Here is a 17,400-nt window from a genome sequence, read left to right on the forward strand (position 1 = left end):
AGACCCACCTGCTTCTGGGTCTGAAGCGTGCACCACCACACCTAACCTGCACTGGGTAGTCTTGGTTCTCTCTGTTTTTAATGTGTGATGAGAGAAAGTTCAGACCCCTATTATCCCCACCCAAGTCCTTGGCTTTTACTCAGTAGCCATCCTCTCTCCTGCCTGGAGGAAGTCCCCCAATGTCTCCTCCACTCTGGATGCCCTCCCTGACACCAGCCTCTCTCTTGGCAACCTTTTGATGCCAACTGTTCCCATAGGCACATGCTAACCACTGCTGTGTCCCAGGCCTCCCTCTTCTTTGCCCCCTCTCCATCTGCTGGGTCTCCACAGGCCATGTCTGCGGGGTACACTGCGTCTTCCCATCATGCATCACAGGCCTTTGGCTGACCAGCATCCCCCTGCCCTCATACCCCTCACACTTCCCCTTCTCTCCCCAAGCCCTAAATGTGGAGTCTTCACAGCTGCTGCCTCCCTGAAATGAACTTATCTCTCCAGACCACACTGACCCGGTCTCCTGGACAAGCTCAGAAAGCATAAACCAACCCTGCCCACCTGCCCCTCCTGTGGCTTTCCCCGCCCTGAATCCACTCTAGGAGGCTCAGAATGTATTCCGAAGCATGTGAAAGCCACACAAAGCTTCTAACAGAACACATCACAACCTCACCTAGAGAAACATTCTCAGGGGCAGGCACACACACACACACACACACACACACACACACACACACACACACACAAGTCAGAACTGGTACATTTGGAGCTGTTGAGGTTAAAATGCTCTGAGACTGGGGCTATAGTATAATTGGTAAACTGTGTGGCGGTTTGAATGAAAATGCCTCTCCCGATAGGCTCAGAGGGAGTGGCTCTATTAGGAGGTGTGTCTTCGTTGGAGTAGGCGTGTCCTCGTTGGAGGAAGTGTGTCACTCGGGGATGGGCCTTGGGATTTCAAAAGCCCAAGCCAGGCGTAGTGTAATCCTCTCTTTCTGTTGCCTGCCAGTCCAGATGAAGAACTCTCAGCTCGTACCATGTCTGCCTGTGTGCAGCTAAACTCCCCACCGTGGTGACAATGGATTAAACCTCTGAACTGTGAGCCAGCCATGATTGCTGTTCTCCTTTATAAGAGTTGCTGTGGCCATTGTGTTTCTTCACAGCAACGCAAGCCTGACTAAGACAAAGCGCTTCCCTTGCAAGCAGGAGAACCTGAGTCCCATCACCAACACAGACGGACAAAGCTATGCATGGTGTCTGTGTAATTCCAGCACTGGGAAATGGAGACAGGAGAATCCTTAGGCCTTGCTGGCCAGCCTGTCTAACCTATCAGTGGGCCCCAAGTCCAGGGACAGACCCTGTCTCCAAACAAGGCAGGCGACTCCAGAGGAATGATACCCAAGTTCGACCTCTGGTCTTTACAGATATACATATACATATACATGTGTATGCACATAAATGTGTATGCACATAAATGTGTACAGATGTATATAGCTTGCACAAAAATTATAAGAAAATGGAAAGCCAAGCCATAGATGGGGAACAATATTTACAAATACACTGCTTGGACACAAAAGGTGTAGAGTGAAGGATTCCATTTAGACAAGCCCAGACCAGAGCTGACAGAAGTCCTCTATAAAGATGGGGACCAGGACAGAGAACAGGGGTGCATAGGAAAGTGTAGGGGTTCATAGAAAGGTGTAGGAGTGGCTTATTCTGGGAAGGTGTAGCAATGTCTATAAAGGTATAGGGGTGTCTAGAAAGGTATAGGGGTGTATAGGAAGGTGTAGGGGTGCATAGGGAGATGTAGGTGTTCATAGGAAGGTGTAGGTGTTCATAGGAAGGTATAGGGGTATATAGGAAGGTATAGGGGTATATAGGAAGGTGTGGGTGTTCATAGGAAAGTGTGTGTGTTCATAGGAAAGTGTCGGGGTGTACAGGGAGATGTAGGTGTTCATAGGAAAATGTAGGGGTGCATAGGAAGGTGTGGGTGTTCATAGGAAAGTGTAGGAGTGTATAGGAAGGTGTGGGGGTGCATAGGAAGGTGTGGGTGTTCATAGGAAAGTGTAGGGGTGCATAGGAAGGTGTGGGTGTTCATAGGAAAGTGTAGGGGTGTATAGGAAGGTGTGGGGGTACATAGGAAGGTGTGGGTGTTCATAGGAAAGTGTAGGGGTGTATAGGAAGGTGTAGGGGTGCATAGGAGAATGTGCAAGGAAAGCAAGTCAGTAAAGATGCTCAAATAATAATGCTTCAAAACGGAACAGAGGTTATCAAACAAGGAGAAATCATTAAGTCCATAGTCACAGAGGTAGTTGGCTTTCAGTAACAGATGGATGAACAGAAAGATGAACGGGACAGCCAGCAGAACTTACTGTGTTCAACGCTAACGCATTCATTGTTATTCTAGAATAGTCATTAAAGTCGGTCTTAAAGAAACTCTCAGCCAATTCCAAAGGGTTTGAGAGTCCTAAGAACTCTCCCGAACACAGAGCAATTAAGTCAGAAATCAATATAAAATAACAGAAAACCCCTGAGCATGTGTAGATTAGCAAGTATACTTCTACATGATCTGTGGATCAAAACAAAACAAAACAAAAAAAACAAAACCAAAAACAAACCCAAGGTGTAACTTACTTCATCTGTTTAGCCAAAGACAGCTAAAACACCAAATTTCAAATCTGGTGTGATATAGTAAAAGCTGTGACTATAAAGAAATTTCCAGATATAAACGCACCTATCGGAAAATCATAAAGGCTGAGCTGAGCGTGGTGACGCACATCTTTAGTCCCAGCACTCAAGAGGCAGAGGCAGGTGGATCTCTGGGTTTGAGGACAGCCTGGCCTACAAAGTGAGTTTCAAGACAGCCGGGACTACACAGAGAAATCATGTCTTGAAAAATTAAAAAGAAAAAGAGAAAAAACAAAGGCTAAAAACATGGATTCAAAGCTGAGTGCGATGACACACACCTGCATTTCCAACCTTGGCAGCTGGAGAAGCGGGAAAATATGGAGGTGACATGCACTCTTGGCTATAGCAACTCCAGGGCAGGTGACATAGATAAGAGACGGTGTCTTAAGAAACCAGGTCCAAACAAAAACAAACAAACAAACCAATGATTTAAGCATAGATCTCAGCAAGCTAGAAAGGACACAGTAAAGGTAAGCTCAAAGAAACTGTTAGAGAAAAGGAGACAGACATTAATGAAATATTTTCTTCTTTAAAAAGTAGTTATTTGGGTTGGGGATTTAGCTCAGTGGTAGAGCGCTTGCCTAGCAAGCGCAAGGCCCTGGGTTTGGTCCCCAGCTCCGAAAAAGAAAAAAAAGTAGTTATTTGTATTTTGTGTGCATTGGTGTTCTGCTTGCATATATGTCTGTGTGAGGGCATCAGATCCCCTGGAACTGGAATGACAGACAGCTGTGTGAGCTGCCATGTGGGTGCTGAGAGTTGAACCTTGGGTCCTTTGGAAGAACAGCCAGTGCTCTTAACTACCGAGCCATCTCCCCAGCCCATGAAACATTTTCAACACAGTAAATCAGATTTACCAAGCCGAAGGCTTAAGACTAGTAAAATCAATAACTCATTGGTGAGATTTATTGATTAAAAAGATGAAGTGGGTGGAGAGATAGCTCAGCCTTTAAGAGTACATTCTGCTCTCCGAGAAGACCTAAGTTCGGTTCCCAGTACCCACGAATGGTGGTTCATGACTGCCTGATACATCAGTGTCTCTGGCCTCTGCTGGTTCCTGCATTCATCAACACATAATGACCCAAAGATATAATTAAAAATAAAATATAAAAGATACTTTTTAAAAAGAGATGAAAGACAAAAAGTAACAACAAACAAGAGAACTCCTTAGATACTTAAAAACTAAAAGATGTGAATGTCCAGAGTTTCCAGAAGGCAGAGGAGAGATATTGTACCTGTGTTAAATATCCTACAAGGCCAAATGACAATGTGGAGAGATAAAACGTTGCAGACCCGAGTGTGATTATCTTGGGCTATTTTTAGTCCTATGAATGCCATCTGTTGCCCACATGGGTCTGACCTAACATCCTTGAGATGATCAAGGCTTTAAAATTCGTTCTTAGGAGACCCCTAGCCTCCATCAATCCAAATCTAGAAATGTCATCAGGTGTCATTTGAACCCTGAGGCAATTTTCCTGTTTCGCTGCCACCTGTGGCTCAACCAATTATTTTGCAAATATCTCAACTCATGAGTGTGTTTTGTAACTACCCAGATTTCATGCAACTGTGTTCCATAGTAGAACACGGAATTCGAGTTACTCTAGATCTAGATTCCTGCCTATGGTCACTCACATCTGACTCCAGAATAAACTCTCTCGTCCTTCAGGGGTGAGGGATGTGCTTCTGTACTGAGGTAACTATGAACTTCATGGTAATAAACTTGAAATTTAGATAAAACATCCAAATGCCTTGGAAAATACAAAGAGAAGATAAAAAGAATATGCTGATACCGCGGCCAAATCTGAATTCGAAACTCTTGCATCAGAACACTCCAAGCCTGATGCATTGAGGAAGATTCTGTCCACCCTTCATCCTAAACAACACTTGCTAGAAGGAGAGGCATGCCCATGACCTGCCATGTCTGTGGTGCCTGAATCCTGCCTGAATCCTCTAAGAAAATGAGACCACAGGCCTACGGGCCATAGATGACAAGATCAAGCCCAAGAGCTGAGCAAACTCTGGCCACATGTAAAGAAGCAGTTGCCACTTTGGAGCCTCCTGTGGCTAGGTTGAAGGTCAACATTGCCATAAACCATATGAAGAGAAGGAAGAGAAGTCACATTACAGATAAAGAGATGTTAATACAGAAGCAAAACATCAGTAATGAAAATTGGCTTTCATTCAGGCTTGGTGGACATAGTGGAATCTCAATGGCTAGTTCCCCATAGGTATAGACACACTGTTACCAGGGGCTGGAGAGGGTCCTCCAGGGTTAAGAATGGTTGATACTCTTACAGTGCTGAGTTTCAGTATATATTATCCCATGGCTCACAACTGCCTGTAACTCCAGTTCCAACACCCTCTTCTAGCCTCTGCCAACTGCATTCATGTGTACATACTCCCACATCGACACACACACACACACACACACACACACACACACACACACACACACAATTTTTAAAACTTAAAGAAAAGTCATTACTATAAATAAATTTCCATTCAGGCTTAAATCTCTCAGCTCCATAGCAAACCTGGCTCCAATCCTGGTGTTTTGGTTTCTTTTTTTGGTTACTTTTCCTGTTGCTATGGTAAAACACCCCAACAAAAACAACTTAAGGGATGGAGAAAGTGTTTATTTTGGCGCATGCTTCCAGGGTACAGCCCATCATGGTGGGCTGACCACATTACATGTGATGACAAGCGGAGAATGACAAAGGCTGGCATTCATCTAGCTTTCTTCTTTTACTATATAGTTCAGGATCCAAGCGTAGGGAATGATGCTGCCCACTCTTCCCCTGTGTCTTCCCATACCAGTTAACCTGAGGTTAACTGACATTCCCTCACAAGAATGCCCAGAGGACAACCCAAACTAAATATTCCCTAAGCCTTAAGACTTGCTTCCTAGGTGACTTCAGATCATGTCAAGATGACAATAACCGATACTAACCACCAGTTCCCAGTTGTCACGCTTCTCCCCTACAGAAGGGACAAACTCGCTCACTGGAGGAATGGAGTCAGGAGAGGCTGACTACCAGGGATTTCAGATGTGTTGGCAACATTTAAAGACCAGAATACAGATCGAGGAGATGACTCAGTTGGCAAAGTGTCTGCCACCCAGCACGAGGACTGGGATTTGGATCCCTGTTATCCATGGAAAAAGCTCGGTTTGGTCATGCGTATCTGTAATCCTGACTGTGGGGGATGGGAACAGACAGGTCGGGAACTCGCTTGTTAGCGAATCGCCAGTCTAGCCAATCAGTGATTTCTGGATGCGCCAAGAGTCCTGGCTGCGAAGATAAAAAGGGAATGAGAAACACTCATGCTCACCGAACTTTCTCCTAATCCCAGGGAAAGATAAGGCAGTAAATGATGCAGAAATCACACAACACTGACCTCCGGCCTTAATGTGCATACTCTGTGCAGGGGCACACACACATGTGCACGCACACACTCACAATACACATATGCACACACAAAAGTCCCCAAAGAATCTATGGACATGCTAGTAATGATTTCTTAGAAAGACTACCAGGATACGGCAAAAAGACACAGAGATGTACCCACTGGAACGTCACAACATGACATACCAGCCAGTTTTTGTCAACTTGGGGAGAGGTAACCTCAACTCTCAGACTGACCTGTAGACAAGTCTGTGGGAGTATTTTCTAAGTATGTTAGAAAATATGTGTATGAGTGTTTTGCCTGATATATCACAAAAATCACAGAGTGTGTATTTATGCAGTGCCAATCAATAGAGGCCAGAAGATGGCTTTGATTTCCCCCAAAGCTGGAGTTAAAAAATGGTTGTTAACTACCAGGTAGGTGTTAAGACATCGAACCTGGGTCCTCTAGAAGAGTAGCTATTTCTCTTAACTGCCTAGCCATTTCTCCATGTGGGGCATTTTCCGGGTTGATGATTGCTGGGAGAGGTCTCGGGCCATTTTCTGGTGCCAACAACCGTGGTTAGGAGCTCTTGGGCTGTGTAGGAAAAGCAAGCTGAACAGCCTTGGAAAGCAAGTCAGCAGAATCCCTTCACGGTCTCTTGCTTCAGCTCCTGACTAGGTTGTTACCTTGTGTTCTTACCCTGGCTTTTCCTGGTCAATTAGGTTACATTTCAAGTTACTTTTAGTCAAGTATTTTATCATGGTGGTAGAAAACAAACTAAGGCAGACATTGGTATCAGGGATGTGGGGATGTTACTGTTGGACCTGACTGTGTAGCTTTTGGGGGTGGAGGAGTGTGGACTGTTGGGATGCAAGTGTTCAGGGTTTATCGATCTATGTGGCAACTTGAAAGAGAAGGCTAAGAGTGCAGACAATGTAGGCCTGGCTTGTGAAGTTTCAGAGGGAAGCAATCGATCAGAGATGTTCCTGTGACTTTTTATTTTTTAAGATAAAATCTCTCTATCTAGCCCTGGCTGTTTTGGAACTCACTATGTAAACCAGGCTAGTCCTAAACTTACAGAGATCTGCCTGCCTCTGCCTGCTGAAATTAATGCAAGTGCTACCATGTCTAAGTCAGCTAGCTAAAAGTATTTTAAATTAAGAATCTGGTTTCGACAAGGATCTATTTGCATTCTTCTACACTCAGACATCCAGGTAGACCAGAAGTACTTGCTAAAGATGTTTTCTTTCTTTTTTTTTTTTTTTCCGGAGCTGGGGACCGAACCCAGGGCCTTGCGCTTCCTAGGCAAGCGCTCTGCCACTGAGCTAAATCCCCAACCCCGTTTTCTTTCTTTTTACATTGTATAATTTGGGCTTCTTTGTCAAAAATCAAGTATCCACAGGTATGTGGATTTACTTCTGGGTCTTCAATTCCATTCTGATTGTCAACCCATTTGTTTTTGTACCAATACCATTAGGTTTTTATTATTATTGCTCTGTAGTACAGCTGGACATCAGGGATGGTAACACCGCCAGAAGATCTCTTATTGTACAGGATTGTTTTCTCTATCCCCCGTATAAAGTTGAGTACTGTTCTTTCAAGGTTTGTAAAGAACTGTGTTGGAATTTGGGTGGGAATTGCACTGAATCTGTAGATTGTGTTTAGTAAGAGGGCCATTTTTATTATGTTAACCCTATTGGTCCGTGAGCATGGGAGATCTTTCCTTTTTCCTTCTTCAATTCCTTTCTTCAAAGACTTGAAGTTCTTATATACAGGTTGTTTACTTGTTTGTTTAGAGTTATAGAAAGGTATTTGATATTATTTGTGGCTATTGTGAAAGGTGCTGTTTCCCTGATTTTGTTCTCAGCCTGTTTACTGTTTGTTAGTTTATTAGAGGGCTACTGAGTTTTCTAAAGTTAACTTTGTATCCAGCTACTTCACTGAAGGTGTTTATCAGCTGTGGATCAAAGACCTCAACATAAAATTAGATACATTAAACCCCATAGAAGAGAAAGTGGGGAATAGCCTTGACACATTGACACAGGAGACAACTTCCTGAACAGAATACCAGTTGCACAGGCACTAAGATCAACAGTTAAATAGGACTTCAGGAAACTGAAAAGCTTTTGTAAGGCAAAGGCCACCATCAAAAAGACAAAATGGCAGCCTACAGAGTAGAAAAAAGATCTTTACAACCTTCCACATCTAATAGAGGACTGATTTATATATATATATATCTATATATATATATATATATATATATATATATATATCAACAAACCAAATAATCTAATTTTAAACTGGGGTATAGATTTGAACAGAGAATTCTTTACAGAGGAATCTCTAATGGCCAAGATGCACTTAAAGAAATGGTCAACATCTTTAGCCATCAGGGAAATGCAAGTCAAACTGACTCTGAGATTCCACCTCACCCCAGTCAGAATGGCTAAGATCAAAACCTTGAGTGATAGCTCGTGCTGTGCAGCAAGGGGAACAGCCTCCATCACTGATGGGAATGCACACTTGTACGGCCACTTTGGAAATCAATATGGACTTCTCAGAAAATTGGGAATTGATCTACCTCTAGACCCAGCTATTCTTGGGCATACAGCCAATAGAAACTCCACCCTCCCAAAAGGACACTTACTCAACGATGTTCATAGCAGCCAGAAACTGAAAACAACCTAGATGTCCCTAAACCAAAGCATGGATAAAGAAAATGGTACATCTACACAATGGAGTATTACTCAGCCATTAAAAACAATGATATCATGAGATTTACAGGCAAGTGGATGGAACTAGAAAACATCATCCTGAGTGAGGTAGCCCAGACCGAGAAAGACAAACAAGGTATGTACTCACTTATAAGTGGGTTTTAGCTGTAAAGGAGAACCCTGCTACAACACACAGACTCAAAGAAACTAAGTAACAAGGAGGGCTCCAGGGGGGGATGGATGAATCTCACTGAGAAGGGAATAGAATAGACACAGTGGGGGACATGGAGGGACTGGGTGGGGGGAGAGGGTGGGGAGGAATCAAGTGTGGGGGGGAGATGACTGGGTGAGGGAGGGGATGTGGATAGAAACAGGAGAAATAAAGTAGGGTGAAGACGGAGGGAGAGAGTCCTGAGAGAGACAACTGGAATTAGGGGAGGCATCTCTGAGATGAGCTAGAAAGCTAGGGCAATGGAAATTCCCAGGAATCTATGAGGGTGACCCTTAGCTAAGACTCCTAGCAATGGGGATATGAGCCTGAATGGGCCAATTCCTGTAACCAGGCAAGGCTTCCAGTGGAGGGACTGGGACATCGAGCCAGTCAAAAAGCCTTCGACCTAAAACTTGTTCCTACTACACAATGTAGTGGAGTAAAGGTGCAGAAATTGTGGGAGTGGCTAACCAATGACTTGTCCAGTTTGAGTCCCATGCCATGAGAGGGCGGCCACCCCTGGTACTGTTAATGATATTCTGCTGTACTCGTACACAGGACTCTAGCATAATAGTACTCAGAGAGGCTTCACTTAGTAACTGAGGGAAACAGATGCAGAGATCTACACCCAAACATTAGGAGGAGCTTGGGGGATCCTGTGGAAGATGTGGAGGAAGAAGAGTTGGAGCCAGAGAGCTCAAGGACACCACAAGAAAACCCAAAATATCAACTAGCCTGGGTGCATAGGGCATCACAGAGACTGAACCGCCAACCAGGGAGGAGCAGTCATGGGACTGACCTATGTTCCAGTTGTGCAGCTTGGCTTTATGTAGGACTCTTAACAGAGGGAACAGAGGATGTCTCTGCTTCTATTGTCTGCCTTTGGGACTCTTCCCCTCTACTTGGCTGCCTCATCCAGCCTCAACAGGAGAAGATAGGCTTAGTCTTACTGCAACGTGATGTGCCAGGGCTGGTTGATATACATTGGAGGCCTCTCCTTTTCTGAAGAGAAACGGAGGAAGAATGGGAGAAGGGTGAGGAGGGCGAGGGGGTTTTGGGAGGAGAGGAGGGAGGGGGCAACTGTGATTGTGATATTAAATAATTTAAAAGCTAGACTAAAATCTGATTTCTGGTAACCTGGAGCTGAAGACAAAGCTGTGACTAACAAGAGACCAAGCACCACTTTATGGAAAATCTTGCTTGACTGGAACAATGGATGAGGGTTGGCTGGGGCTTACAAATCAGCTGCGATTAATAAGACCAACATTGGTGAGATTTTCCTCAGGGTCACTACAAGGCCCAACGCTGCAACTCAAGCCGGCAGCCGAACTTGATAATGTTAAGGAGTTCACCACATGGTACCAGTTTGGAAGTCATGAAGGGCCATGGACTAGGGCCTAGCTGAGACTAGGCGTTGTGTGGCGACATTGAAATCACCCTGAAGAAAGACCAGGAGAGGCCATTGGTGAGGTAGAGTTTTAGTTTCAACGGAGATCTACCGTATTGGAGATACTAGTACTGTGGGATGACCACCAAGGACAGCAACAGAGAGCAAGCTAGAGAGATGCAGAGACCCACAGCCAAACACTACTCAGAGCCAGGGGAAACCTGTAGGAGAGAGGGAGAAGAGACTGTAGGGGTTCAGGACCCCACAAAAACATGGCTCACAGAACCAACTAAGCAGGACTCATAGGGGCTCACAGAGACTGAAGCAACAAACACAGACCCTGTATGGGTGTGAGCTAGGTCCCATGCATATGATTTATGGTTGTGTAGCTTGGTGTGCTTGTGGAACTCCCAACAATGGGAGTGAATGTGTGTGTCGGGGGGGTGTCTCTGACTCTGCCTGAACTTGGGACCCTTTTCCTACTGGGTTGCCTTGTCCAGCCTTGATATGAGGGTCTGTGCCCAGTCTTACTGTATCTCATTAGACTATATTTGGTGGCTATCCCTGGGAGACCTGATGTTTGTTTTCCTTTGTAGAGAAACAAAGGAGGAGCTGGTCTGAGGGAGAGGATTGGAGGAAAGGAGTTGGTGGGGGGGGACTATGGTTGAGATGTAATGTATATGGTGAAACTGAACCAACTCAAAGCATCCAGGAAAGTCCATCTGAGGCAACAGCTGTCCCCTCCAGATCCAGGGCCCAGCTAAGGGTAAGAGGAACAGATGAACTACCACAGGAAGGCAGAATGGAGCCAAGATCAACCTAAGGCTTCCCACCGATCAAGGACATCCTGGGTAGAAAGTCCACACCCTGAACATAGGAAGATGGGCCATACCAGAGGAAAGATTAATTAAAAGAAGGACAGTGTGTGGTCAAGGAGATCCGGATATGAACAAACCAACTGTAAAGTTATTTTGAGGGAAGCCAGGGAGATACAAACATATCCTAAGGTTATATTTTTTTTATTAAGGAATCATTGTAAACTTTGTGAAAGTGAAGAGAGTATTTGGTTATATAAAAATGTCCTTTTAGAGAGTAAATATGTAAATAGGTATACATATTTATTTTAAAACAGTTAAAAATCACTAAAGACAAAGGGGAGACATTTTTATAACATTAAAAATGGGTGTAGTGGGGCTGGAGAGACTGCCACTCACAAGCGTTTGTAACTACAGTTCCAGGGTACCTGATGCTCCCTGGTCTCTATCGGCACTGCACACACACGGTGCACATATACACACACAGGTACAAGTGCTCATATACATAAAGTAAAAGTAAAAATAAATAGAGAAATACAACTCTATCTCAGCTGTAATGAGGACAGCCCCTCTTGTCAGCGAATAGCAGTAAATGCAAACTCGTGCTCAAAGTGTTGATAGGTGACAGTTGGATGCTCAGCCAGTAAACGTCATTAACACCCATCCCAAGGCCCAAGGAACACTGCGGAAAAGGATTTCTTGCCATCTCTTGGCAAGACAACAGTCACGAACTCACACCGGATTGGATTGCCAGAAGTGGGTCTGTGAACAGTCAGGGACAGGGTCTGATGGCCCCATACCTCACAGATGAACTATTGGCCCTGGACACATTCTGAGAGATGGGGCCACCCACTGGTGAGCCCACCAGACTCCAGTGCGTGACTCCAAATTGATGATCAGTCGATCACTGGCTGAACTGAGTGGGATGCTGAATACATCAAGAGACATGAATCTGGGAAAGGGACTTGTAGGGGGCCGGGAATTGATAGAGGGTAGAGGGGGATGAGAGAGTAATTAGAAAGCCTTAGGTACATTTAGAGATTATCAATAAACTCAGTAAAAATAATTTGTCAGGAAAATGTAACAGTTCTAAATGTACGTGCAGCTAATAGTATAGCTTCGAACAGAAACACTGACAGAAGCGAAGCCATAGCCGACTGGGGCATTTGAATTTGCTTCTTTTGGGAAATGAAAGACTAAGCAAAAAGAGCAGCACAAGACAGCAATTTGGACGACAGGATGAGCGACCACATTCCTAAGCACAGAGAGATCCAAGACTCAGCCTCCAAGCCCCAACACACCCAACAGAGCTTACCGAGATGTAGATTGAAAGATGCCTACATTTGTGGTGCATTCATGTTTCTAGGTGTCTGGTCTCAAGGGGGGTGTCACTAGGGCTATGTGTTGCCTGGTTTCCTTTCTTACTTCCCTTTCTCCGCCTCCTGACACTGTCAACCATGATGGACTGAATCCTCTTAAGCCTTGAGACAAAATAAGTAATTCCTTCTTTAAGTCGACTCGTGAGAGATTTTTGTCACAGAGACAAAAAAGCACAGAGGTTGAATTTCCTCCCAGTTACCAAAATCAAACCAGGAGTATATAAAAACAAGTAGATTTTTGCCCTAAATGCTCCAGAACTCGTAGCACATTTAGGACAAATTAAATGTAAATTTGAAAAAAATATGAATTAAATCTTGACATAGAGGTCTGGCGAGGTGAGGTGGGGACATCCTTGTGGAGAGGGAGACTGTAGGGGGGTGATATGGGGTGTGGAGCCCTGGAGGGGGGTGGACTGGGAGGGGAATAAAATCTGGAGTATAAAAATTAATTGATTAATCAATTAAAAATGAATTAAAAATATGACATATGGGGGTTGGGGATTTAGCTCAGTGGTAGAGCGCTTGCCTAGCAAGCGCAAGGCCCTGGGTTTGGTTCCCAGCTCCGACAAAAAAAAGAAAAAATATGACATATCAAAGCATTACAATGCAGGTCAAGTAGTAACCTGAGGGGAATCTGTCGGTTGTTAAATACAGATTTCAGAAAAGAAGACACGTTAAAAGTTGTCGTTATGCTAGCCCAAGAGGGTAGAAAGAAAACGATCCACTCAAGGAGGTTGGAGGAAAGGAAAGGGTAAGTTAGGAGCAAAATTCAGTGAAGTGAAAAGTATTCTAGAGAAAACTAGCACAAGAGAGAGTTGGATATGTGAGACATTTGGGGGTGGGGCGGTACCGGGGCTGAGGCTCTGTGGCCAGGCACGTGCCGAGCGTGTACAACTCTGAGTTGGATCCCAATACCGAGGAGAATCAAAAGGAAAGGAGGAAGGAAAAGAACATTTTAATCAGAGGAAGTTTTATCTAGGAAAATTAAGAAAGGAATGCATAGGACACAAATTAGCAACATCGAGAACAAGAGGGAGATATTGCTACTGACTGTGGATGTTAAGATAATAATAAAACTTTATTAGCACACACATGCCAACAATTGGGCAGCGCATATGAAATGGACATTTTCTTTAAAATACATATGGAAACGGGCATCAAAGAAACAGAAAATCCAGATCCGCTTATTCCCATTCAAGACATTAATTCCATAATTGGAATATTATAGTCTATCAAGTATTTAAGGGAATTTTTTTTATGTAAACCATAAAGCTATACTGTTAACCCCGACACCTGACAAAGACATTACAAGGAAGGAATAGTGCACACTAATCTCTAATTATGGACAGAACCCTAATTAATACATTCATAAATTAAATCTAGCGAGAGGGAGAAATAACAAAAACAAAACACTGCCAAATGGAGTTTATCCCAAAATGCAGAGCTGGTTTAGCGCTTGAGAAGCTGTTAGCATACTGCGCCATATTAACATATAAAATTAACACGACGACCTAGCAGACGCATAAGAAAACATACATAACAGTTGGTAATTGTTAAAATTGAACAACTTAAAAGCAGAGGCTGGAGAGATAGCTCAGTGGTTGAGTTTGAGTGTTTGCTGCTCAGTCATGAGGACCAGAGTTCATATTCTAGTGCTCATGTTACAAGGCATCTCATAAATGCCTGTAATCTGAGTTCTGGGGGATCAGATGCTTTCTTCTGCCTTCTCTACATGCACGCACGCACGCACGCACGCGCATGCGCACACACACACTCGGAAAACTTTTTTATTTCCAGACAATGTTTCTCTACGTAGCCCAGGAGGTACTGGAACTAGCTCTGTAGACCAGGCTGGCCTCGAACTCACAGAGAACCACCTGGTAGTGCACATATTTAAATACAGAGAGAATCTTTTGTGCACTGGGTGGAAGCATCACCTGTCAATAAAAAGCTGTTGGCCTATTAGCTTCGGCATAAAATAGGAGGTGGGATGTGCCCCCAGGAAGAAAGGATTCTGGAATAGAGTCAGGCCCAGAGAGATTCACCTCTAATGCTGATATGTGGATCAATTGGCCTCATAAAACTGAGATGCTGAGATGAGGTAACCGACCATGTGGCACTCTCAGAATAGAACAAATTGATTAAATGAATTACAAGCTCGTTGGGGAACAAGCTATGACCTAGGCTTTTACCTGTAAAACATTACGTTCTCAGTTATGTTATTTCAGGAACTTGGGCATGGGTGGAAAAGTCAGTGGTTACATTTAATCCCAGCACTTGAGAGGCAGATACACACACACACACACACACACACACACACACACACACACACACATGAAAATGAAATTAAAAAGCCATCTATGGCAGCATTTAAAAACACCAAGTATAAAGGATTAAATCAAACAAAAGACACACTGTACACTTGCGCAATGAACTATAAACCACTGCTGAGAGGAATGAGATAACTAAATGTTTCTATTTTCAAAGATTTAATATTAAGATGTTAACTGACCCATAAATTCAATGTAAACAATAACGATAGCCCTGGCAGAATATATATGTTTATGTGTTTTTACGTATGTGCGTGTGTATGTGTATGTGCATGTGCATGTTAATCAGGTCCTAAATTTTACACAGTAGTGTGTCCACGAGAACCTAGGCAACCTTGGAGGCCAGCTTTGGAGTCCTTCACTATGAAGCCTCTGCAATGAAAACACTGGCGTGGGAAAAGAATGAACAGAAAGAGTAGGACTACAGATGGTTAGCCCCCCAAAAGACCTACACCTCTTTGACCCCCCGAAGAAACACTGCCAGGCATCAGCTGGGCCACTGAATACTCAAATTTAGGATGAGACTAGCAAGTCTTGTCTTCCTCAGTCCCATTAGGTGGCAGACCTGAACTGTAAGACGTGAAATGACAAAGCTTCTAAAGGAAGAGCAGGGCAAAGGGTGTTACCTTCTGCAAGGAGGTGGTAGAAGACAGAAGGGCTCTCACTATAGGAAAAGATCAGTAAGTAGGTCTTCTTAACACCAGAAATTCACAGGCTAGGCATTGTGATGTATTCTTTAATCCCAGCACTTGAGAGGCAGAGGCAGGTGGATCTCTATGAGTTCAAAATAGTCTTGCTCTATAGTGAGTTCCGGGACAGTCAGGATATATAGTGCCCAGCACTGGGGAGACAGAGGTAGGAGTTCTAGGCCAGCCTGGTCTATAGAGAGAGTTCCGGGATAGCCAGAGCTACATAGCGAGAGCCTGTCTCAAAGGGGGAGGGGTGGCGGCGGCAGCGGTGGTGCACGTCTTTGCTCCCAGTACTAGGGAGGCAGAGTCAGGTAGATCTGAGTTTGGGGCCAGCCTGGTCTACATAGCAAATTCCAAGACAGCCAGGGCTACACAGAGAAACCCTATCTTGAAAATGAAACCAACTAACCAAACGAATAAGCAGAAAAAGAAAGAAAAGCAAAATCAACCAACCAGCTAAACCCCAACCACAGATCCTCGCGAGCATCTATAATGCATCAACCCAACACCGAGCTGGTATCCAGAATGTACAAGGAATGCCTGAAATCCAGTAAGACTCATTACTAATAGTGGCCAAGATTCGGAGTAAACACTTCCCCATCGTGGATGTAAGAGAACTGCTAATAAAAAGCCATAGAGAGGGGTTGGGGATTTGGCTCAGTGGCTAGGCAAGCGCAAGGCCCTGGGTTCGATCCCCAGCTCCGAAAAAAAATAGGAAAAAAAAAAGCCATAGAGAGACTGGTAGCACCCACCAGAGTGATCTAAAGGCGAGAGCAATGCCAGCTGCGTGGCCAATGGGAAATGCCCCGGCTGGTAAGCCTGAGCTAATCTTCTTGTCTGTTTGTTTGTTTGTTTGTTTGGTTGGTTGGTTGGTTTTGTTTTTCCAGACAGGGTTTCTCTGTGTAACAGAGTCCTGGCTACCCTGGACTGGCTTTGTAGATCAGGCTTGCCTTGAATCCACAGAAATCATCCTGCCTCTACCTCCCACGTGCTGGGATTAAAGGTGTGTACCGCATCCCAGGCCCCGAACTGTATCTCCTAAAACTAAATGTGTAACCGTCTATGACACGTGATTTTACTTATAGATATTTAGTATTCGTTAGTGAATGCGAACCACGTCTGAAGAGCAAGTGCAGTGACCCACTAGGACAAAGGGCTTTACCCTGTACTGCCAGAGCAGTCTCTCACAGAACCAACGCATCTGATTCTCACGTCCTCCGAAGCCTCAGGAGCCCCGAGGGCAACTGAATCTGGGCCCCCTCCACTATTCCCAAGCCCCCATGCCTGCTCCTTTGAGTAAGGCTGTGGAAAATGCAGAACAAGAAAGGTACAGACTATTTTCTTCTTTGTGATCTCCATCGGACAAAGTGGAAGTCAGCTTCTTCCTCTCTCCATTCTCCATGCTTGCCTCTTGTAGCTGGTTTCTCTGGCCCCCAGCCCCTGCTGACAAAGGTAGAGAGGTCAGACATATCCAGGGAGGCAAGGGTAGGGTTTGGAGGTCCCGGTTATGGTAGGGAGGTCTGAAAGGGAAGTTTGGGGTCAAGGAAAAAGACATGAGTGGGAGGTTTGGGGTGAGAAGTCAGATGAGAAAAAGGGTCCGTGGGGGAACAGGTCTAAGAGTGAGATGAGTAAGTTACGGTAAGGGGATGATTCGGGGGGGTAAGGAAGTAAGTAAGGGGTTGAAGAGAGATTTGGGCCAGACTTAGGGAAGTCCAAGTGGGGTGTCCATTCTGGAGAGAAATACAGATCTGGGGCTCAGAAGGAGAGGTCAAGGTAAGGAGATAGGTCACAAGGTGGGGCCCAGGTTTAGGGTCA

At 44.6% G+C, this 17,400-nt stretch overlaps 1 protein-coding gene across 1 annotated transcript in view; it reads right to left on the bottom strand.

Moving 5' to 3' along the window:
• Positions 1–17,140, bottom strand: part of Ttll8 (tubulin tyrosine ligase like 8) — a 42,218-nt gene extending 25,078 nt beyond the window's left edge. The window contains exon 1 of the mRNA XM_032919319.1: positions 16,921–17,140. Within this exon, the coding sequence (XP_032775210.1) occupies positions 16,921–17,140 (220 nt within the window). The remainder of the gene's footprint in view (positions 1–16,920) is intronic.
• Between the last annotated feature and the right edge of the window lie 260 nt (positions 17,141–17,400).

The sequence above is a fragment of the Rattus rattus genome, chromosome 1 (assembly GCF_011064425.1).
Source record: "Rattus rattus isolate New Zealand chromosome 1, Rrattus_CSIRO_v1, whole genome shotgun sequence".
Taxonomy (NCBI): domain Eukaryota; kingdom Metazoa; phylum Chordata; class Mammalia; order Rodentia; family Muridae; genus Rattus; species Rattus rattus.